A 25,866-nucleotide genomic window follows, 5' to 3' on the forward strand; every position below is an offset into this window, starting at 1 on the left:
ATTATATTAAATAATTTAAGTATTCTTTCATTCCCATCTCTACCTGTCGGCGAGCCTTTTCCTCACGTCTGCCATATCTGCAATGTCGGAGTGTTTGTGCGATTATCAAATCATGCCTCGTATCTCCCTAATCGGATGATCGAATCATCAATGGTTTACGCTGATACTGAGGACTGCCTCTCGATGACTAAGATGATGATAATACGATGCGAAGTTGTGAGATAGGATATCAATTTTGTCTCCAACACGCGCCAATGGCGCCGATCCTTTGGAGCGGGAACCGCTTTTTTATATCCTTTCAAGCACATTTAACATATTCGATGTTATAAATATAACAGACTTGCAATATCCAAGAAAAAAATTGTGCACTAAAATAATTTAGTTTAATAATTGTATACGTTCAAAACATAATAGTCAATTGAAAAGATACATTACGAAAAGATTACGTTTTTGAGAAAAGGCAATTTTATTTTTTAGATGTGTGGGGGTGGTTATTAGAAGCTTAATTTTAAGCTTGTAGGGTCGCCACCTTGCCTCGGCCGCCATCTTGGAAAAACGGGAGCAAAGCGTTTTCGCGCTGAATCTCATAAATTAGCATAAATACTACTCGTATTTACCGAAAATAAAAATGTTCAATTTAACAAATTTTGGTTTGGGTCTTATAACTTTTTTTCTGGTCATCAATATTATAATTTGCTTATTCTGTCTGTCTTTCGGTATTGAAAACCCCAGCGCCACCTAAGGCGCCACACAAAAACTAAATATGTACTATCTCTGCAGCAGGTTTTATAATGTTCAATATTCAGCCACGTATTTTGCAGTATAATTGTTAGTGTTTCTATATAAAATTAAATAAATATTAAATATTTCAAAAAATGAAAAAATTGGGGATCATTTGGAGAAAGGATTTTAAATGATATGTATTGACTGTAAAATATATAATTTTCAGATAAATGACTTATAATATACGAAATTGGAACACTGTCACGAATATCCCAGTAAGCAGACGTACGTACATAAGATAAACTAAGTACGTACTGATGGGACATAAAGTATGTACAATGTACGTACTTTTCTGTACGAAGTACGTACTTAATACGTACATAAGACGTACATTTTCGAATTTATGGTACAAACCTAGTACGTACTGAAGGTACGTAACTAGTACATATTGAAGGTATGTACCTAGTACATACTGTATATACATAATATGTACATGCTATACACACTTATGATGATTTATGTAAATAAAAGTAAATATAGGTGAATATATCTTTATTATTCATATTTGAAGTACAAAACCAAGCTTTTCACTTTTTACATGTAGTGACTTAGTGGGTATGTCCTATGTTTTTAATATTATTTTAATTGTGACGTCTACTTGTTAGTAACAAATTTTTACATGCTTGGTAAGTCAAAAGTTTAACTTTTAAATCGTATTATGTCTGTCATAAAATGTTTTTTTAGTCAATATTACTTCTTGAAAAAGGCATGGATTTCCTGCCGAAACATCGAAAAAATATATGAAAATGCCTTAGTACCAAATCAAATTTTTTTTATGAACCTAAGCCCAAGAAAATCCACTAAAAAAAATATATATATTGAAATGATTTCAATATGTTAAAAAGGATACAACTTAAATGGATTTTTATATGAGTTTGTTGTTCATGAATTTCATGAAGCCATCACAATGTGGGTTCGACTCTGAAATAAAAGAGAGAAAAAGATTAGTAAATTGTTAAATAAATTAATTTTGACTTACCTGGTATAGTGTTAATAATTTCTGAATAGTATAGTTGCCTAGTGTATAGGTGAATCGTCTAAACCTTAAAAAGAACAAAAAAAGAAGAATTCTTAAAAAATATTTAAACATAGAAATTTTGAAAACGTCAGAAAATAAACTGTCAAGCAAGTCTATGGGAGCTAAATTAATAGGGGTTTTGTTAAATAAGAAATTACAATGATGTGGAGATGAAAAGAATAAATTGTATTAGCATTGTAATAGAATAAGTTTTATATCTGAACATTTTTTTTTATAAATTCCCAAATTAGATGTGATTAAAGTGATTATGAGAAATTAATGTCGATTGACAAATGTGTCAGAACAGGACAGTTTTATGGTTAAAAAAAAAAAAAATAAAAGACGAAAAAAAAAAGAACGTTGGTTGCTGTTAGCAACGAATGAGAGATTTTGGGGGAGGCCGACAAGAAATTTTGAAAAGAGAGTCCTGAAATTGTGGAATAGGTCGGGAGTGTTTTTTTAACTCGTCTAAAGAGAATTTTAGTTTTTCCACAGTTTCCACAGCAGAGATATCCAGAATTTGTTCCAGAGAGTAAGAGAAACAATTTAACTTATAAATTATTATTGGAGTACAGAAATGTCATTTAAATTGAGAAAATTAAAATTCATGAATTAACATAATTGCGATAGGCCTTAAAAAAATTGAAAATATTAATGATCATTAAATTAAAAATAGAATAGTACGTACCTTAACTTCCGAAGAGAGGATTGATATTCCAGTTTCACCAATTATTTTGCGAGTAGTTAGTTTTCTTTAAATAAATCAGAACTGTTTTAAAGTAAGGTTGGATAATAATTTTGGGGATCATTTGAAATTTTGATTATATTTGAATGCAAGTTAAAAGTCAGCGGAATAAAGTGTTCATTTTCTTTTCTTTATAGTTCATTTAAACACTTTATAAAGTTGCAATATTTATTTAGTTTTTAGGTACTTGTATAGAGTCTCCACATTTTGTAATAAATTTTTATTGTCACGACTCTAAACCACATTAAGATTTATACGATTCCTATTTTTGTAAATTTTTAAAGGCAACCCAAGTTGCAGACGAATTTTATTGTTTATATTAAATTTGTTCAATATTAATAAATAACGTGCTTCATTTGGGTTAATTTATCAAAGGTCTAAAGTAAATTTTGGTTTAATTTCTTTTTGAACTCTACCAGGAGACTACAGAGTCGACGTCACACAGTGACAGATTGCTTAGAACACATAATTGAGCTAGCTGAGGTATATATTAAATTAAACAACGAACCACAGATTTTAAAAATTACAACATTTATTATAAATAAAAAATAAAATTAATAAAATACAACTTTTTCAATTGATATAGCAATCGGTCAGATACTATAATATATAGCAGTCTGACCGATTGCTGATACTATAAATCAATATTTAAAACAGTACGGTCGAAAAATAATTTGAAATGTATATATTATATATATATATATATATATATATATATATATATATATATATATATATATATATATATATATATATATATATATATATATATATATATATATATATATATATATATATGCGTGTAAAAGAAATAATCGTTTAGCGAAAGTCGCTATCGCTTTATTAAATTAAATGGCCAAATATATGGCCCAGGAGGACAAATTCGTTAAACTTCCCGTGCTGGAATCGGTATCAATAAAGTGTTATGATCATTTCGGTCTATCCCAGCCCCATCAGACACTTGGGCTGATACAAATTCAAACTCGGAAAGTCCAACAGTTGGGAGACTATCGCTTTATTAAATTAAATGGCCAAATATATGGCCCAGGAGGACAAATTCGTTAAACTTCCCGTGCTCGAATCGGTATCAATAAAGTGTTATGATCATTTCGGTCTATCCCAGCCCCATCAGACACTTGGGCCGATACAAATTCAAACTCGGAAAGTCCAACAGTTGGGAGACATTCGTTGGACTTTCCGAGTTTGAATTTGTATCAGCTCAAGTGTCTCATGAGGCTGGGAAAGGCCGAAATGGTCATAACACTTTATTGATACCGATTCGAGCACGGGAAGTTTAACGAATTTGTCCTCCTGGGCCATATATTTGGCCATTTAGTTTAATAAAGCGATAGTCTCCCAACTGTTGGACTTTCCGAGTTTGAATTTGTATCAGCCCAAGTGTATGATGGGGCTGGGATAGACCGAAATGATCATAACACTTTATTGATACCGATTCCAGCACGGGAAGTTTAACGAATTTGTCCTCCTGGGCCATATATTTGGCCATTTAATTTAATAAAGCGATAGCGACTTTCGCTAAACGATTATTTCTTTTACACGCATATATATATATATATATATATATATATATATATTTATATATATATATATATATATTTATATATATATATATATATATATATATATATATATATATGTATATATATATATATATATATATATATATATATATATATATATATATATATATAAGAAAAAGGTCAATGCAAGTTGATAGTAAAATAAAGGTAAAAGATATCGGCGTAGCTCGCAACAAAGGAAAAAAAAATATAATAAAATATGTGTATAAGATAGAAGGCAACCGTATATACGACTTTCTGACTATTGGTCGTCTTCAGTACGGTGCAGCCCAGTTAGAAAAGGAGCATATTAACTTGGGAAAGGATCACTACTTCCTCCGTGGATGTGTTGGCTGTATATAATATCTATGTATAGATATATAAGAACAAAAAGGACAAAACTAAGAGAATACAGGTACAAAATAATTTTAGTAAATAAATATATAGTGAATATATATATATATATATACATATATATATATATATATATATATATATATATATATATATATATATATATATATATATACATAAATGTTAAAATAACAAACATAGTATAAGAAACAGAACTAAGTAAAAAACTAAGAATTAACATAAAAAACATGAAGCAGAAAACAATTTAGTTAGTCTTTTAAGAGGAGTCATTAACAAAACTAAAATGTGATTTACACCGTTATTAGAACATGCAAGAAAAGTAAATTGCTTACAAATTTCAAGTAAATTTTTATTATAAATACTGATTTACGTTTTAATGAGAATTTTTAGCATAGTCCTCGTATTTTATAATTGATACCATATTTTGAAATAAAAAGTTTGTTGGTTATCTTGAGTTATGGCTATTACTGTGTAAATCAACTAATTAGTTTTTTAATTTGAAACACTTGCGATAAAATTGATGATTACTTACAAGTATGTTTTTATTTTAAGAACATTTGTTGTGCAGGTTAAATACCAATTTTTTCCCGGCATTTAGTATGTAAAAATATCATTTCAATATGGGCGAGCCAATTGCTAATAATTTCTTCATGTACTTTTCTGCTATTGTAGGTAAGAAAACTTATTTTTGACACATTTGTTTTTAATTAAAATTTTTGTTTATTGAGCTCTCCAGGCTTTGCAAATTTTGTTATTTAGTAATGTTTTATATTTCTCTTAATTTTTTAAACAATGATCTTTTCATAGTCTTTTTATTATTCCTTCTCTATTTTAGACACATTTAGTACGATTCGTTCTGAACTTAGGTCATCGTTCTATGTTTGGCAGAGTCAGCCCTAAATTCAAGTTCAAACCTTCTTCTTTCAGCTACCTGTGAGTATTTTGGGCTTATTTTATTTTAAAGCATTGTTTTTTATATGTTATTGAAGCGCTTGTATGACGAAAAGCACGCCATTGGTATTTTCATAAATCTTTAACTACCGAGCGCATGTCCTGTAAGTGCTTCAGTCATCGTTATCATCATCAAAAACCTGTAAGCGTCCACTGCGTCTTGTGCGGCTTGCATCCAGTTACTGATAACACGGTCATCAAGTCATCAGTTCATATGGTTTGTGGGCATACTTTGTTCCGTTGTACTTTTTGTCTTGGCCTCCTTTGGACAATACGTTTTGTCTATCGATTGTCTGATAATCTGGCGACGTCTCCTGTCCAATTTTAGCGATGCTATTTTTTCGATAGCGTCGGTTGTTTTTATTCTACAACGTATTTCTTTGTTTGGGATTAGGTCTCTCAGAGAGACACCCAAAATCTGGCGCTCTATTGTCCTCTGAGTTAAGCAATTCTGGTACATTAGCTTTTTGTAGGTGTTAATATTTTCGCTCCATAAGGGAGTACAGGTAACACACATTGGTAACAGATTTTCCTTTTGAGGCACATTGGTAGATCGGATTGAAATACATAGTTTAATTTACCAAACGTTGCCCAGGCTAATCCTCTGCGACGTGGGAGCTTACATATCTGGTTATCTCTACCCAACCAAGTTTCATGTCCTGATGTCCTTAGTACTAATATGATGCAGTCTAGTCAATATCCTTTCTATCAATAGCAATATTAAAATTTAACGCCAGTATTTAAGTATGTTCTAAAAGTGTCGTGAATAGCTTTGGGGAGACGGTGTGTTCTTGCCGTACTCCTCGCTGAAGACGGAACTTATTTGTTTCTTGTTTAAGACATTCTTACGGTAGCCGTGGCATTTTGGTAGATATATTTAATTATGTTCAGCGATGGCCTAATCGACATTAACTTAGCTTTTAACATTTTTTCTGCTGGCTTAAAGCAGCATTGGCACTCATATTCGTAGACTACGAGAAAGCATTCGATACCATCGAATGCTTTCTCGTAGTCTACGAATATCAGTACTAAATAGTTTGTTATATTCTACAGATTCTATTATATCACTAGCAAGTGGTCGTTAGTTCTGTATCCCTATCTAAATACAACTGGTTTTCTTGGTTGATAGAAGTCTAACTTAACCTCCAGGCTTTTTTAATAATTTTTGTGAAAAGTTTATCTATGTGTGATGGTGCTCACATACATTTCGCGATAAAAGGATTCGACAACGTTGAGGATTTCGATTCTATTCATAGTAATGTTTTCATCTTCGTTTCTTATTCTGCACATATTTTTTGGTTGTTTTGTTCTTTCCCATATTTCCCCTCAAAACTTTTAAACTTTTATTTTATTTTTTTAAACTTTTACCTTCTGTTACATATTTTTGGTATTTCAGCTTAGTTTTTCTCATGGATCATGACGGTCAATCAGCACTCTCTTTCCGTTTATTTTAGTGCCTTTGTGGCCATTATTTGCTCGTTTAATATCTTCTATTCCGTTTTCTAAATCCAGTATATGTCTAGTTAGTATATCTTTATACAGATTTTTTTCTGGAGAAATCCATTTGGTTTCTGGTTTTTTTTAAGATCATCTTTGTTTTTTTCTAATTTGACATTTAATCGCATGTTTGCTCGGATTAATCTGTAGTCACTTCCTATCGAAGTATTTCGATGTATTTAATTATTTCTTTTCTGTTCGTTATGGTCAAATCTATCGTATTTTTTACTCTGTCATCTGGGATTATTCATGTCTATTTCCGCTGAGGCTTTTTATTGAAAAAAGAGTTCATCATAGATCAATTTTCCTGGTGTAAGAAGTTGAGCAGTCTTTACCCTCTTTTATTTTTTTCGCCATATTCATACTTGTCTATAATGCTACTTCTGCACTACTACTACTATCGGTTTACAGCGTTCTCCGACGCCTTCCGACTCCTAACCGCCATTCTTCTCTATTCAGCCATAGGCCTGGAGGGATTTCTCTTTCCTCTAGTTCTTTTTCAATTCCCTCTCTCCAGCTTTTTCTCGGCCTTCCTCTTTTCCTTCTCCCTTGTGGTGTCCACGTCAAAATCTGTTTTGGAATCCTGTCATCTGGCATTCTCTGTACATGGCCGTACCATATTAACTGTTTTGTTTTTATGTCATCAACTATTGTATGCTTGACTCCCATCATTTCACGTATTTTCTCATTTGGTATCCGATCTCTTCTTGATTTTCCTGCTGCTTTTCTCCAGAAGTCCATTTCTGTTGCTAGTAACAGTTTCTCTGTTCTTTGTTTCATTTGCCAAACTTCGCTGCCATATGTGATTACACTTTTAAGTATGGTGTTGTATATGAGTTGTTTGTTCGCTTTAGATATTGTTTGGTCCCACAGAATTCCGTTCATCATGGATATGGCTTTTCTACCCTGTATGTTTCTGTCTTTTATAGCAGTATCGAGTGTTCCATCTTGAGTTATCTTCATACCCAGGTACTTGTATTCATCACAGTTTCTAATTTCTACCCCATCGTCTAATATAATGGACTGTTTTGTCCCTCCAATACACATGGCTTCAGTTTTCTTAATGTTGACTTCGAGACCCCATTTGTTATATTCTTCTATTAGCCTCCGAGTCATGTAACTCAAGTCGTCATGATCCTGAGCAATCAGTATTTGGTCATCAGCGAAACATAAGGTGTACAGTGTAGTCTCGTCATTGAGAGGAATTCCCATGCCATTACATTTTCTTTTCCACAGCTTGAGTGCTTGTTCCAGATAAATTTTAAAAAGGGTAGGCGAAATACAGCAACCCTGCTTTAGTCCTTTCGTGACCTTAAATCCTTCAGATATCCTTGATCCAGTTTTAATTTTTGCAGTCGTTCCATTATACAGACTTTGGACTGCTTTGATAAGACCATGCTTAATGTTGGTTTGCTGTAGGGTTGACCATAGTTTACTTAGGGGTACACTGTCATATGCTTTTTGTAAGTCTACGTACATCAGGTGAACTTCTTTATTGACGGCTGTTTTTTTTTCAATAACTTGCGTAATAGAGTACAGGTGGTCTACTGTGGATCGCCCAGCTCTAAAACCAGCTTGTTCCTCTGCTTCGTAATCTCTATAGTCATTTTCTATTTTGTTCTTAATAAGTTTCCCATACATCCTACTTATTGTGCTGTTTACCGCAATTCCTCTGTAATTTTCACACTGATCCTTGCTGCCCTTTTTGTATATAGTTGACATGATAGATAATTTCCACTCTTTTGGTAATTCGGCTCCATTCAAGCAGTCTTGAAAGAGTTTTCTTAACTGTTCCTGGAGTTTGTCTGTACCGGCTTTCACTAATTCTGCAGGGATGTCACCAGGACCAGGGGATTTTCCATTTTTCAGGGATTTGGTTATTTCTTCTATCTCTGATTTACTTATTTGTAATGGTGATGAATTTATACGTATACCTATCGTGTTGTCTTCCATGTTAGCAAATTCTGGTCTTTGTTCTGTTAGTAATTTTTTGAAATATTCTTCCCATTTTTCTGTTGTTATTGGTGATATAACGTCTTTTTTCTTATTATTTCTCATACTTTTAATCAATCTCCAACTCTCTGTGCTTCTTCTACCTCCTATGTAGGTGTTGATCTTTTGGCAGTTCTGTTCCCATGATTCGTTCTTTTTTTGAGTGATCTTTTTTATTACTTTGGCTTGTGCTTCTTTGTAAATTGTTTTATCGTTTTCTGTTTTTGTTGTTAAGAATGTTTGGTATTTCCGACGTTTATCTTTAATTTCCTTCTCTATTTCTTCATCCCACCAGTATGGTTTTATTCCTTTATGATTTTCGTCACATTTCCCCAGTGCTTCTTCTGCTGCTAAATGAATCGCCCTTTTGATGTGTTCGTAGTGTTCTTCGGTATTTTCGAAATTACCCATTTCTAATTTCTGGTCTAATCGTTTTTTATACAGTAGCTTTACACTCTCATGGTTTAAACTGTCTAGGTTGTAGCGTACTTGTTTTATTAACTGATTTGACTCGATGTGCTCTTTTTCTTTTTCGTACCTGTTTGGAAGTATCGTTTTAACTTTTAGCAAATGATGATCGGTGCCACATGATGGCCCTCTGGCTACTCGAACATCTTGTATTTTAATTTTAGTTCTCTGTCTTACAATGCTATAATCTATTATAGATTTCAGATTTCTGGTCTGTTGTATCCACGTGTATTTGTGTATATCGCGATGTGGATAAAATCCATTTAATATTTTTAAGTTATTTTGGATGCATGTTGTTATTAATCTGGTTCCATTATCATTTCTGGCATTTTCACCGTGTGTTTCTACCACTTTGTTGTTCAGTTTCCATCCAACTCTGCTGTTGAAGTCTCCTAGAAGTATGATCTCCCTAGATGTTCCTACTTTTATAATTTCATCGTTCAGTTGTTCGAAAAATGTATCTTTACTGTTGACCAATGCGTCCTCATTAATTCCATATACACCTAGTATGGCTATTCTGCTTCCTTTTATCATGATGTTCATTTTTATCAATCTCTGATTTATTGCTTCCCAAGAGGTAATATGTCTTCTTAAAGTTTTGTGAATAACAATAGCAACACCTTGTTGTGCTCTTTGGTCTTTAGTTACTCCACTATAGAACAGGTCATAGTAACCCCACTTTTCAGAACCCATACCTTTCTTTTTAGTTTCTGTAAGTACCGCAATATCTATCTCTGCATTTTTGAGTTCTGACATGATTTCTGGTGTTTTTCGGGAGATACCTTGTACATTCCAGGTACAAAAATTCATTAACCGTTTTCTTTGCTGTTTTCGTCTACTGTGTTTCCAATCTTTTGTTCCGAGGCTTTGGTTAGGCTTCTTAACATTTTACGTGTTTTATGAGTACCGAGGAGTTGTCCCGGTGCCTCAACCCCCAACCTGGAGGACCAGGAATTTTACAGCAGAGTATCCTTCTCCTATGCGAGTTGCTTCCACTACAGCTAGATAGTCTCACCTACCCTTCGATTTTAAACAAGCCCTAAAATCGGGGGCTGCCACTTCCGTCCTCCAGACCGTTGTAAAGACCTTCTTCTCCGCCCTGAATGCCGTTGTGGACTTCATCCGTAACCCTGGACAAGGGACCCTTAGCAGGTACTAGTTTCCCGGGTCAGGAAACACCTGGAATCTGCGGAAGGCAAGGATTGATTCACTTTCCCTGATAGGACTATCCAAAAGGAGTTCCTACCCGCTACCTACTTCTGCATCATTTTGTTTAAAACACATTATGGCAATAATGTCACCCATATATTGTATAATAATATGCTGGTGTAGCATGTAATGCTGTTTCTAGGTCCTCATAAAATTCTGCAATTTCTTCATCCGAATGGATAGTAGTAGGAGCATATATGTCTGGATTACCTTAAGATTATCCTTTCCATTAAGTTTGAAGATAATGCATACAATCCTCGGGCTTATACTGTTAACTTTAAATATGTTTTGTGCCTCACTGAAAATAATTGTACATTATTTTTTAATAATTAAAAAATAATGTTTTAAAATAAAATAAGCTAAAAATTCTCTTAGGGAATTTACAGAAGAAGATTGGAACTTGTATTCAGACACTCGTTGATTTCAAAGATAATATTTTTAATTTGTGTTTTGAGCCTGATCGAAAACGATCAGCTTTATAAAAAACTTTTAAATAATGGTTTAAATAAAACTGTCACCACTTTTCGCATGTGCGACTTCTTAAACCTTATTCGGGGGTGTCTCACGAATGAGATTCTGAAAAATATTTCATGGGAATATTTTTTCGAACGAACCCGAGCTTTTCGTCTTATCTATTTCCTTTTAATACAGTTATTAATATATTCGACCTTATATTACATCTTATGCTTTCGCAAATTTCTCTATCTGGGAGTGTCTTCTGCAAGTATTCTAAAAGAATTTTATGAAATAGCTGAATTTATATTGTTAATTAATGTTTCTGATTTAGTTAATGTATTGTTAATTATAATAGGGCCGGCGTAGCGCAAGCGGTAGGTTGTTTGCCTCGCAAGCAGGTGGTCCGGGGTTCGAATCCCACCGCCGGCAAGAACATCTAGACATTTTAAAAATGTCTATAGGCCCCAGGTCGACTCAGCCTGAATAAAAATGAGTACCTTGGGTAAAACCAGGGGTAATAATAGACGGTTGAAGCGTAGCACTGGCCCTGTTACCTTCCTTGTATACCGTAGGCCCTAGATATAGCAGACTACCCTGCTATACTCCCAAAGCCGCGACAGCGGTATAAAACGGGAGACTATTATTATATTGTTAATTAGCATTAGTTAATTAGTTTTTGTTAATTAGTATTAGTTAATGTATTTAGCTTTTAGATTCTTTATTTTTTTGTCAATATTGTATTTTTAGACATCCTGTCATTTTTTAATTGTTTTTCTCATATTTCCCTCCCAACATCTCAAAATCGTGGTAGTTCTATGCCTAAAACTTTTAATTGCACTTCTTGGTTGAAAATTACTCGATCTGGTTTAATATATATATGTATATCACACAGGTATGTTGACGTACATTTTATGTTGAAAGGTTCGGCTGTTATAGCAAATTAATAAATTAAACTAAAAGTAATTAAATACAAAAAATTATTCCATATGTTTATAAAACGTTCATCTCGTTTTTGATGTTCTAGTTTTTTTTATTATAATGATCAAGATGGTGTTAAATAGAGAAAGAGTTAATTCATCTTACATACTGCTGGATTTCGTTCCCAATAAATGTTGTGTAAGTAAGTTCCTCGTTTAACTTGGCTTTCTTTTGATTTGCTGTAGATATATTTTCCATAGTACTTATAAGTTTATATGTATTTATGTATTATGAACATATATAATATATGCTTAGTAGACAGTGTCAAAGGCTTTATGCAGGCCGGTTTATTATCATCATCATAATTTGGCTTCACAACTCTGCCTATGACCTAGCCTCCTCAATAATTTCTTTCCACTCGTCCCTATGCTTTACCTTCCTCCGCCAAGCACGTATTCCCATATTTCTCATCTCTTCATCGATGTTATCAATGAACCTTGTTCTGGGTCTTCTTTTCCTTCTCTAACCCATGGGTCTATCAAGGGGCGTTTTTGTAGCTGGGTTATTTTGTGACATCCGCATTACATACCTTATCCACCTCAGATGTTCTATCTTATATCTTATATTCTATATATTGTATAATATTTGGTTCCTGGTATATTCTATAAACTTCGAAGTTGTATCGTCTTCTCTATACTACATCGTCATTCACCGCTTTATAGATTCGCCTTGGTACTTTTCTTTTGAAATATCCTCATATGTTTTCATTACTTTTTGTTAGAATCTAGATCCCTGAACCATATGTTAGGACGAGGTATATAATTGTTTTGTAGAGTTTTACCTTTGCATTTCTCAATATAATTAAGGATTTGAGGAGATTGAGTTCAAACTAGCATCTACTAACCGTGAAAATTCTGCGGTTTATCTTTAAGGTAGTTTTATTTCCTGTTTTAACGACAGCTCCTAGGTATACAAATTCGTTCATTGCTTCTATGACGTCGTGTTCTGTAACAAGTGGTCTTATGATTTGTGATTGCGTGCTTATTTTCATGTATTTCGTTTTGTTGGTGTTTATTAATAAACCCATTTTTGTTGCCAATGCTTTTACTGCTACATGCGCTTTACGTACAGCGTTTTCCGTTGTCGCAACAAGATTGATATCATCAGCATAGCCAAGGATTTGCACTGATGTATTATATATTGAACAGGTGGTTATGATTTGACATACATATTACTTTTTCCAGCGCCATATTGAACGAACGAATAAACGAACTGCCTGGAGCAGTCCGGTATTTGATGTAAAATGTTCAGACTAGTGTTGCCCAAAATCGGTCTTGGTCTTGCAGTCTTGGTCTTGTTCTTGCGTTTTTGCAAGACCAAAACCAAGACCAAGACCGCCTAATTTTAGCAAGGCCAAGACCAAGACTGACCGTGCAAGATTTAAGCAAGAAAAAGACTAAGCCTGCGAGACTCTTGCGTCTTGCAGTTAGGACTGAGTGTAGTTTTAGCGAGTATAGTAGTTCAGGTATATGCTTAAAGACTCTATGAAACGCAAAAAAAAATATGTAATAAAAATTTGAAAAACTGGACTTATGCGCATTTCAAACAATACCATAAACATACATACCGAGTCAAAATATTCAATAAAAAAACACATTTGACACGTAATAATTCAATTTTTTCCCATTATAATTTAGTCAGAAGGAATCTAAATAAACAAATCTTATCGGCCTAAGACTATAAATTGTTTCTGCTGAGTGTGCGATGAGAGTATTCGGTTAAACGAAATTTGCTGAAAGAGCGCGGCTAATATTCAAAAGTAACGAGACAAATTAATAACAGATAATGTCGCCTATCGTGTAAACAAAATACCGAAGTATTCTATTTAGAATAACGAAGTAACGATATATAATTCTCGGTTTGTTATTAGATACTTAGGGTATTGGATAGTAACTAGTATAATAGTAGTTTTCTACTATTATATTAGAAGCTGATTTGGTACTCCTAGCTTTTTTATTGCTTTAAACATTTCTCTTCGATTTACAGAGTCGTAGACTGCTTTGTAGTCCATAAATATGTGGTGTAAGTATCTATGCCATAGTTCAGTGTTTTTTCTTAAATTTGTCTCAGGGTTGCAATCTGACGAATTTTTAACGAATTTTTGACGAATACGATGGCAGAGTACTGTGATACAGGGTTATTCATTTAAGACCTGCCCAAATTAATCTTTGTTTTTTGTCCTGTAGAGAACAAAATCTATTGAGTTCAATAATTATTTTTTTTTGTTGTAAATTTTGACGTGGTGCTCACTTAGTGTATACCTCTGTTGCAGAAAAAATGACCAAATATATTTGAAATGAATATTATTTTGAAGCAGGTCATTTTAGAACTTATTGACAAGGTAACAAAAGTATCGCCCCAAAAGTGGGTCATATCTGCTAAGGCAAAAAACCCCTACAGAGAATTAAACGGAGCAATGCAGACACAAACGACTTAAAAACGGCAATGACCAATTTCATATATCAACATCTAGTGGAGTGGCAAAAGAAAACAGGGCCAAAGAAGATGTAGCATTACTAATACACCAAAGATACCAAAATCACATTAAAGAGCCTCAATACTTATCAGAAAGATTGCAATAGCAAAGATAAGAATGGAGAAGACCTGAACATCATCAGAGAAGCATTTTATGACGAATTCCAATAAGTAGTAGATCAAGTCAAAAGGAAGATGATAATATTGGGAGATATTAACGTGCGAATAGGCAATAGTAATACTCTGAATTAAGCAAAATCATAACGAGAATGTTTAAAAAGGAAAATGGGAAACTGATGATAAACTTCCGCACGAATAACGGACAACACATTTTTTGACCGCAAAGACCAAATATACATTTAATAATAACCGTTGACATAGATCTATGATAGATTATGTTATAACCAACAGAGATATATAACCATCAAAAATAATCGATGCATCAACTGAACAGCAGATATAGGTAGCGACCATAGCCTAGTAAGTTGTAAAATAGGAATCATCCTGAAATACTTCACACCCAAGAAAGCGGCGCCAACACAAACAAAAATCAAAGTTTAAGAAGTAAATACTGAAGCTACGGAATACTTACAAAGAAAAAGAATATCAGAGAAGATCACTGGGAATAAAATATTAGAAGACGATAACATCGAAGAAAGTAACTAACACTGACATATAAAAAAGAAAACACCATGGTTTAGAGAGGAAGTGAAGAGAAAATGTGAAGAAAAGAAGAAAGCCTTTTTACAATACCGAACACAACAAACACAACAGGCACACAACTACTATAAACGAATCAGAAATAAAACGAAAACTTTAGTTAGACCAATAAAAAGAGAACACTGGTAGAGCTTCTCCAAACAGATGGAACACGACTTCTACGGAACACAAACATAAATATGAAGAATGATCAGAGGACAAAGAAAAGACATAAACGAACTAATCAAAATGAAACACATTTAGAAGAAAACATGGGCAGAATAGACAATTCCTGACAATCCTTTGAGACATGTAACTGTCATACAAATTTGGACACATTACAATACTCCGTTACCTTGTGTGGTACTGCTTTCCTGGTATTCTGATAGCATTCTACCTAGCTTAAGCCCGATCATCAAGTTAAGATAAAGAATCAAGACTCATATTTTTTTCTATGCACGAATAATGCACTGAAAAAATGTATCTTAGTCATAAAAAATAGTCTGGTATTTATTGCGTTTTATCTAAATTGTGTAGTGTCATTTAAATATTCAATCCTTTTTCGTACTTTAAATATACGTATTTTTAACAAAGAGTTGTTATAACGACTAACCGTTATCTTTGCGTTCGATTGATTAGGGTAAGAATTTATTTATTAGCTAATGACGATTAATATAATACTTACTTTAACTTCTAAACTTACATTTAGTTATTTAAATACGGCTAAAACCAGGTCAGCGGAGTTATATAAAATATTTTTAAGGGTTTAAATTTTTAGAGTATGCCTGGTAAACCAATAAATTCTCTAGCACAACATCTTGCGTTAAATGATGTGTTAAAGTATTTAGAATTAGAAAAAATAAATGGAGGGCCTTTGGAGTATTTTTCATCCGTTCAACAGGTAAAATATTTGAATGTATGTTCGTTTATCAATATACATACCAATGAATAATTATTTATTTAAGAGAGTAGCGCTGCTGCATTACAAATATCACGACGGACAGTATGTACAATTACTAAAAGGAAAAAAAATAATCATATTCATTCAAAGCCAGGCAAAAATAGACCTCGTCCGAAAAATAACACAACCGATCTATTTAAGGAATTAAAAATGACAGTATAAAATACAGTATACGACGTGTACCAACAAAGTAAGTACCAATTTCTTTATTCTGCATTTGATAATAAACCAGAAGGTACGTTTTAATCAATACTTTATATAAAAATGTATGTTGTAAAAAATATTGATAAAAGTAGTTTAACCCGGGAGCGGTTGCTACCTTTCCTAGGACGCGATCGGTCGCGCGTCAGATTCTATCTAACATTAAACAAATACTCTGTGGTCAGTATTATTTGATAAATGTTGCTGTTTTTAGGTACAGTAATATAAAAAAAGTATTCAAATTTATTTAACATTTTGCAGTTCCTTGCAAATTGGAGATGAAGTTGCACACTGATATTGAAAGAATCGGTTTTTCCTAATTGGGCAGTATTTACACCTGGCTTTTTGTTTAAGCTGCTGGTTGGACAACGATGCCGTGGCCCTATTTGTGTTTTTGCCAATAACATTGGTTATTTCTGTCGAAGTGGAACAGACAGGTTTAAAATAGAAAAACGCCTATACAGATGTTGTCGTGTCAGCTGTTTGGAAAGTTCGGCAATTTTACATCTATAAACTATCTCAGCAGTTGTTATTGTAGATATGTCCAGTAATGAAAAAAAACACTGTTAGTGGTCAGCGATTGCTGACTCTATCAACAGCATATTCGATCTACCACATCCACTCCGCCTTTTATGGAATTACTAAATGTTATTGTTTGTAAGCTTCTTGGGTCTTCGCATCTATTCATCATAATTATGTAGGGTTGAAACCATCAAAATATTTTTATTCCTTTTTAAAATATAGGAAGTCAAAACACAGTTATTTCCGTCTTTTTCAAAATCGAACATGCTACTGCGCAAAGGTAGACTTTTCAGTTAAAGGAATTCAGGTGGTATTACACGGACGTAAAGTAATTGTCCATTGTAACTTTTCTTATTTCTCGTAGGTAGTATTTCTCGCTTATTCCTGCGAATTTTGCCAATCACAGTCAGTTTATGATTCACGAGCAAGTCGTTAGCAAGTGGCACGGAGGTAGATATCAGACGTTTTACTACACCTGAAGTATCATTTTTCAACCGATATGGACCTTCTGGTTGGTTTCTAGCATAAATTTCCATATTGTGCGTATAAAATGTCCTGGCGTCATGTAAGCTATATATTTTTATGTCATTTAACCATTAAGTAAAAACCAATTAAGTATCTCATCTATCGTTACATACTCTACACCACTATAATTTGAAGAGCATACCTTTACAAATTGATCGAATATTTTGCGAATTGGCAAAATTATTATTTTTGGCTCTTTCTTTTTTGCTAGTTATGTCGTAGAATCACAAAGCCCAAAAAAGAACATGAAATCTTGTAGCATTTCGATTTCCTTTCGTATGTATTAAAACACCGAAAAACATTTTCTTTTTTTTTGCGTCGCTAAGATTGATAATATAAACATTTTTAGTCTGTGTTTATAATAACACAAATTACATTGGTATTTCACGTCTGATCTTGATGTCGACTGGAGATTTGCGCATCAAATAGGAATATTTCGTTTATGCTTTGTTGATACCCAGTTGGGCGAATGAAGTCACTCTACGATGAAACGCCAAAGCATTTGGTTTCATTGTTTAGTCCGGATTTTCTTTAAATTCGTTATTGCTTGTTCGTTATTCATTTTTGTTTTGGAAAATGTGTAGTATAGTAGCAGTGTGGGGTTTAAGTGAAAGTCGAGATTTTGTTTTGGAAGAGATAGCTTTTTGTAGCTATGGAAGTGCTATGTATTTTGGAAGATATAGCTGTACTCCATTTAAGAGATTTGTAAGACGGCGTTTCCAACCATTTGAGAGGTCCATATAGTTTCACAAAGAAATTGAGTGATCCAAAGGACAATCCAAAGCCCGAATTAGTGTTCAACTTCCCAAGAATTATCCATATTTGTGTTCCATGGTCACTCAAGACCAATTCTAGCTTGTGTGGGACACAGTTGTGTATTATTTGCAGTGTTTTGGTTCAACTCCGATCCCAAAAACTTTTTTAAAGGAAATACATCAGCCGGTGATACCAGGTACTTTTTTATTAAAATTATTCAAAGTAAAAATAAACAATATTTCATTCATAAAAAATTAGCTTTCATGACAAACTAAAAAATTGTAAATAAATTAAATTATAAGTTTTATGGATTGGCTAATTGTCATATTAGTCTTCTTTTAAATGCAATTAATTTTAAAATTTAATTATTATTTCAAAAAGGTTTGATATTTCATTTCGACATATGACAGTTAGCATTATCCTTTTTCTGACAATTGGTACATAACCATAAATCTGAATTGTTTTGTTTAAACGTTAACCTCAATTTAATCTCAGTTGAAAAATCTAGATATTTTCATTTTAATAATAATTTAAATTCCTATTAGTGTCCCCAACGTCTGGAGCTCGTTGTAGATCGTTACAAATAGCGCCATTAAAAGAAAAGCCTTTATTTTTATCCAGCAAGAGGAGTCTTTTAAACGGCGTCCAAATTCAAATAGTTTAGGAACCTTCTTGTGTTTTGTTGCCCAGGAAATCTATGTAAGTATTTTCTTGATTTTTTTTTTGTAGTTACCACTCTCAGTCCTTCCTTTATTCACTTACTTACGACCCAGCTCTCCAAGCAAATCAAGAGTGGCCGTTCGCAAACGTTTCGGTTTGTTTGCTTACCCTATTCCAGTCCAAGAATTGCTTAGTTGCTTAGTCTCCACTTTCAACCCCCTATAAGTGATACCCAATGTGGTAGACAAAATATATCGTTACAATCTTCGCTCTTATATTACAGCTGTAAAGTATTCTGGTGCCGTACCATCGGTAATCCATAATTCCGAAGAATTTAAGTACTGTCCTTTTCTCACTTCCGCCATGTACAAAAGTCCCAAGAATGCGTAGACTTCATTAAAATCAACTGGTGGACAGTCTCTACGTCGCGATTTTCTCAGTTGTTCTAATTTTTGGTTTGTAAAATTAAAAATTTATTCCACGACTAAGTCAGGAAAAAATAATTTTCAGAAAAATAGGTTCCCTTCTTGTTCGCTGTTGAGCCACAGGTTGGGTAAAAATTACGCAATGTCACTTTGATCAGATTGTTCTGTATCAGTGTTATACAGGCTATGGTCGGAAGGATTATCACTAATAAGATCATGATCAGAATCATCAGGTTATTCAGTGTCGCTTTTAAGTTCTCCATACCATTGCATCAGTTTTACTTTTATTTTTTAATGATATATAATTTTAGAAATTAAATATGTACTAAGTACAGTAACACGCTGAGATATGTGGCTTAACTTAGCAATATCACTTAAATTAGAACTCAAGGCAAAAAAAAATTTCAAACGTAATTGGTCGCGTCGTTAGAATTTTTCTAACAAATCCGATTTAACTGTACCGTTCAAATTACATCGATAATCGCTACGTGTATGGGGAAAAACTGCACAATTTTCTACGATTTTAAAAAACGGTAGGTACCGACGAACGGAACATTACACAAATTCCAATAGATTTATCGGAATCGGAGAAACTGCGCAGTTTAATAGATACGTATATGTTTATATAATAGGATTTCTCATAACAGTATCTTACTTTTCGACAATTGGCGCTACCAAAGACAGCTCATGTAAGTCAGTCATCATTATCCATTGTTGGGGAATTATTCCAATCGTTTGGAAACATTTTTAATTCCTTCAACGAAATCACATGAGAATAAACTTTTCCTTTCATCATCCAGTCTTTACACGAGATTCTACGATTTTTTTGCTGTGTTATCTTTTTCAAGGAGAATATTAATCTCACGACCACTATCACGTCGTCGTCAGTCAAAGCCATCGCGAAAAATGAAAAGTAAATAAAAATTACACATGAATCTTGTTGATTATTGATAAGAAGAGAACTTTACAGTTTTAACGGTACCGTTAAATAGTAACGATTTTTCGTAGCGTGTATAATAGTGAAATGAACGACGAACTGTACAGTTTTTACGGTACAGTTAAATTGTTATCGATTTATCGTAGCATATATGGCAACCTTTAAATTTAGCCACCACGTTCAGGACAAACTTAAAAAAAATAACAAATAAATAAAGGCCTTGGCCACCAAAAAAAATCAAAAAATACTAACAAAAAGGCGCCAGCCATAAAAAAAACAAAACCCCAAAACCTGGGCACGAAGGCCCCACATACTCGGACACCGAGTCGCCGAACTGGGCGCAGCTCGGAGCCGAGACTCGAGGCCCGAGTAAGCAATTGCAGTTCGATAATACATCACTAGAGAAAGCAGGAAAAGAGCGCCTCACGCTAGCCTGCACTGATCGGGTTAGAATATTGTGTTGAATATCGTATACCCAGGACTTCCACACGAAAAGCACTTGGCTGATAGTTGTGCCCCTATCGCGCATCAGAGTGCTATACGGGAGAAAGGGATGGCCTGAAACGTTGAAGCCTGGTGGAGTGGTTCCTGATAACACGAATCAGTATACCTCGCACCAATAAATTGTAACAACCGAATGTCATTCTAAGAGGTGTGCAAGTCTCTCAGACTGGATTAATCAAACTGCTTGCTTGGTTTACCAAATTCCAAATGCCAACCAAGATATCAACTTTTATGAAAAAAAAAAACACTAAAATTATTAAATTTTTTCTAACAGTGGGACCGATCCCTGGATAAGGAAATTTGTGTTGAATACATTGATTGATATTAAGTCAATTTTTTTGTGAGTTTTTTAATTTGAAATAATTTATAGTTCTATAAAATGAAGAATTTATTTTCTTTACACTGAACTAATTCGAACAGTGCGATTTATTGTGTACTTATCTGTTTTATTTTTTTAGAGAAACATATGACTCTGCAAAGTATAAGTCATGAAATAGGGGATAAAGAAGTTGTATTTATCGGCATAACATTTATTATCATTTTGTTTAAAGAACTGAGATTTAAATATGAAAAGGACAATAATCGGAGATCAATAATTGAGCACACCAGTATTATTGTTTTAAGAGCCAAGTTCCTTCGTAAATATATATAGAACATCCTAATAGTGTGCATGCTAGAGACGTGTTTTTTTGGACGAAACGTGGATTTATTCAAAGGAAAATAAAACGATTTCCTGGCAAGACAACACTGTTCAAAGTATACTTAAAGCAGAAGGATAAGATGGTAAAATTGTTCACGAAATGATTTGTTACTGAAGCAAGTTTATTATATTGCTCAAAATCTAAAGTAGTTAGATATCATGGAAAATTAACAATGAAATTTTCACTAAATGGATAATTCACCATAAGTGAATAATTAATTTCTAATTTAAAAACGCCATCATTTATTCTGATAGATAATGCTTTATATCACAGGTCATATTTTAGACCTGTGATATAAAGCATTCTTTTTCAACTATAATAAAAAATATTATCTGGTTGTCAACACACAAGATCAATTATGACGCAAAACTCACATAACCTGAATTACAACAAATTGCAAAAATGAACAGAAAAGAGAATGTGTTAAATAATGAAATACTAAGAGAACACGACCATGAAGTGTTGAGACTACCTCATTATTACTGCGAATTCAACGCTACTGAATTAATTTGGACAAACTGCAAGTCATATCACAATAAATATATTGGTAGACATGGACATTCTGATAGTGCTGTTATAAATATGTGGAAAGGAGTACTAAGCCAATATAACAAGGAGACATCCTAATGAAATTATTAAACATTAACTCAGAGAAAAAAATATGGTTGACATTAATATTCAACCATTCATAGTAGACTTTGGTAATATGAGTAGCTCACATTCTGACAGTGAAGAAATCTTATTGATGATTGTGTACGATGTGTTAATAATAAATTAATATTTAAAATAAACTGTTTTTTTACTTCAAAAGTGGTCTAGCTCAAAAGTTTTTTATTTTTCAAATTATTACACATAGGTTTCTTTAGTTGAATTTTGTTGTGTTAATTTTGTATGTACATTTTTTTTTAATTTAGTTTAATGTGTAACTTACATATATTCTTATTATATTTTTCGATTACAAAGCTCTTCGATTTTGAATCCACCAATCTCCTCAACAGTAGTAAAAAGAAATTCATTAATTAATTCTGAAAACTGAATTCTGAGGTAGATTTCTGCTCAGTTTTATAGATCATAACCCATATAGTTACGTTTTATATGCAATGCAAACACTTTTATTTTTAATTACTACGGTTTAAAAATTTATTTACTGTATATGTCATTGGACAACCTGTAGGTTTCGATACATTGGAAAATAACGTTCATAAATGTATAGGTACTTAGTTTTCAAACTGCAATAAATGAAATAAAAGAGAAGCATAAACACATCAATTGTAATATTAGCCATTTTCCAATTCTTATAACCGACGTAATTTTGGCTCATATGTTTTGGTGTACCTATTTCCTATAACACGAATGATGACAATGTGCAAAGATCCAGTGAGTCTACTGTATATTTGATATATTGCATTATCCTGTGTTTCAAATTTAATATACAATGAGTTTTTCTAAACTATTTTGACTTTGTTGAATAAACAATTTTACAAGGACATAACTAATTAATTCGTTTTGCAATTAAGATTTTTAAACATTCTTCTACGACATTTTTTATAACATTTTTCAATACCTACAACACATTTTTTACATTAAAAAAAATTTACAAAGAAAATTCAAAATATTTTCGTTCTTTTAAATTTCTGATTTCCTGGCATATGTACTGTCTAATTAATTAATTTTAACTTTCAGCAAATATGTTCTTCACTTCATCTGGAACTATGTTGGTATGGAATTCTCCAGTTCTGCCAAAATTACAGTCAAATAACACTATAATAAATCCTTTAAAAACGCCAATAACTGTTTACGAAATGTCAACAATCACCATGATGTATCCTTTGGGATCAACCATTGGCACCCTTTTAATAGGAAAAATTCCTGATCTCATTGGAAGAAAAAGAACAATAATCTGCTTATCATTTGTTGTTATGGTGTCATTTGTAGCGCTATCTTTTGCTAATGAAGTGTATTTTTTCTTCATAATTTTACCTATACTTTCAGCTAATTTAGCTGCAGGGTCAATTGTAATTCCGACATACGTTTCAGAAATAGCTGAAGACCACAATAGAGGAAATTTGGGCGTAATACTGTCATTCGGGTATGGATTTGGACAGTTGTACACATATCTTATTGGGGCCTTCACAAGTTATAGGTTATTTTGTTTACTTTGCGCATTTCCCCCATTTTTAGTTCTGTTAGGTTTATTATTTATTCCAGAATCTCCAGTATATGCCACACTTAAAGGAAGGCGAGAAGAGGCTTTGATTATCTTAAAAAAGTTAAGAAGGTCTAAACCAGCCCACGATGTAGAAATCGAGTATATTGAAAAAGAACAGATTTTACTAAATAATACAATCGGGCCAAAAATTAATGTTAAAAGCTTTTTTCTAAACCGTGCTGTCAGAAAGGGAATAGCGCTTTCGATTGCAGTTTTGGTAATGCAAAAAATATCAGCAAATTATTTAGTATTATCATTTTTAGGTACCCTGCTGAATGAAGCTGAAGGTAACTTATCTGGTGATAAGTTAGCCGTACTAGTGATAGTAATAAAGATTATTGCTTCTTTCGTGGCTTTTTATGCTGTGGAAAAAAAAGGAAGAAGGTTTTTATTTTTATTGGGAACTAGCCTGTGTGGTATTTCACTATTCGGATTGGGTACTTATTTTTATTTTCGATACAATGAATATTACATAAATGGTTTTACTAAACTATTACCAATATTTTTTATTATTTGTTTTCTTGTATCTTTTACCTTGGGCTTAAGTGCCATTCCTTCTGTATTAGCTGCAGAATTACTGCCAAATGAACTCAGATCATTAGGATTTAGTATAGCTTTGTTAGTGGGGAATATATGTTTAACTGGTATTTCTTTTTCTTACCCAATAGCAGCAAAATATTTAGGGGTGCATTATTGTATGTATATGTTTAGTTCTTTTTGTTTTGTTGGCTTCGGTATTATGTACTTCGTGTTACCTGAGACTAGAGGTAAAAGCTTTGATGAGATAAGAAGTATTTTAAATCGCTAGTTAGCTACCTAATATTTTGATAACAAAATAAGACTGAATTAATTTAGATTGTTACTGCTTTGTTACGAATTTTAATGTATATGTTAAAAATAAATGTATATCTTTTTGTTATTTTATTGATTCTGTATGGCATTTTTCTACTATATTATGCTTGCATAATACAGAATAAATATAAGGTTGAATGCTCGGATAAATGAACTTTGATCAAATTATTTGATCAAAGTTAATATAGAATAGTTGCATAATAGTATGAATTTTAGACTGAATATTTTATTTTTGGAGATACACCACACTTTCCGGTTTTATTATATTATATTATATTATATTATATTATATTATATTATATATATATATATATATATATATATATAATATAATATAATATAATATATATATATATATATATATATATATATATATATATATACATATTTAAGATTAATATCATATATACAAGAATCGCTGGACCGAACTTACTACATCCTCTCTGATGTCTTCTCAATGTTATCAAGAACTTTGTTCTCGGTCTTCCTCTTCCTTTCTGACCAATGGGTCTATCAAGGAGCATTTTTCTAGTTGGGTTATTTATTTCCATTCGAATTATATGCCGTACCCACCTCATACGTCCTATCTTAATATATTTTACGATATCTGATTCCTGATATATTCGAAGTTGTATCCTCTTCTCCTTACTTCGTTGTCATTCGTCGCTCTATATATTCACCCTAGTACTTTTCTTTCGAAACATCCCAACATGTTTTTATTACCTTTTTTAGAGTCCAGTTCTCTGTTCCATATGTTAGGAGTAGGCGTATTATTATTATTTTTGTAGAGTTTTAACTTTATGTTTCTCAATATAATTGAGGATTTATATATGTTGCTTAATTGCCCCGTGTCTGTTTTATAATTATAAAACAGACACGGGGCAATTAAGCAACATATATATTGCAATATATTAAACAAAATTTAAAACTACACTCACCTTAATGATTAATCATACTAACTAGCCTTAATGATTAATTAAAGAAATACTATTCCTCTAATGTTTTCTTACATTGTTATTTTTTGCATTTTGAAATAATTTTTACTTGCTCCATCTTATTTATTGTTAAAGAACGTGCTCAAAAATATTTTAAATTTTTACATGCATTTTATCAAATGTACAGTTTCATCAACAATAATGTTATTTTAGTATTCAATTTTATTTATGTGTATAATCTTTTAATTTCTGTAAGTATTGTAAATCTAAGTGTACGTCAGTGTTTTAAAATGTTTGTTTTTTACAGTTACTCCCGATGAAGCCATCAAATAAATGGCGAAATATTGAGCTTTAGAAAAAACAAAGATTTTTTATTTAATATAGACCACATACCCGATATTTCCAACATATATATATATATATATATATATATATATATATATATATATATA

At 32.5% G+C, this 25,866-nt stretch overlaps 1 protein-coding gene across 2 annotated transcripts; it reads left to right on the forward strand.

Annotated features, from left to right (window-relative positions):
• Nucleotides 1–5,063: 5,063 nt before the first annotated feature.
• On the forward strand, nt 5,064–24,553 carry LOC140440012 (facilitated trehalose transporter Tret1-like). 2 transcript variants are annotated; one of them, XM_072530257.1, is made up of 3 exons: nt 5,070–5,173; nt 5,337–5,434; nt 23,102–24,553. In XM_072530257.1, the coding sequence occupies exon 3, from the start codon at nt 23,107–23,109 to the stop codon at nt 24,433–24,435; it is 1,329 nt and encodes a 442-aa protein (XP_072386358.1). In that variant the 5' UTR covers nt 5,070–5,173; nt 5,337–5,434; nt 23,102–23,106; the 3' UTR covers nt 24,436–24,553. The 2 variants fall into 2 exon arrangements, with proteins under 2 accessions (XP_072386349.1, XP_072386358.1); XM_072530248.1 differs by lacking the exon at nt 5,337–5,434 and having other exon boundaries at nt 5,064–5,173.
• Nucleotides 24,554–25,866: the final 1,313 nt, after the last annotated feature.

This window comes from Diabrotica undecimpunctata, chromosome 1 (assembly GCF_040954645.1).
Source record: "Diabrotica undecimpunctata isolate CICGRU chromosome 1, icDiaUnde3, whole genome shotgun sequence".
NCBI lineage: Eukaryota > Metazoa > Arthropoda > Insecta > Coleoptera > Chrysomelidae > Diabrotica > Diabrotica undecimpunctata.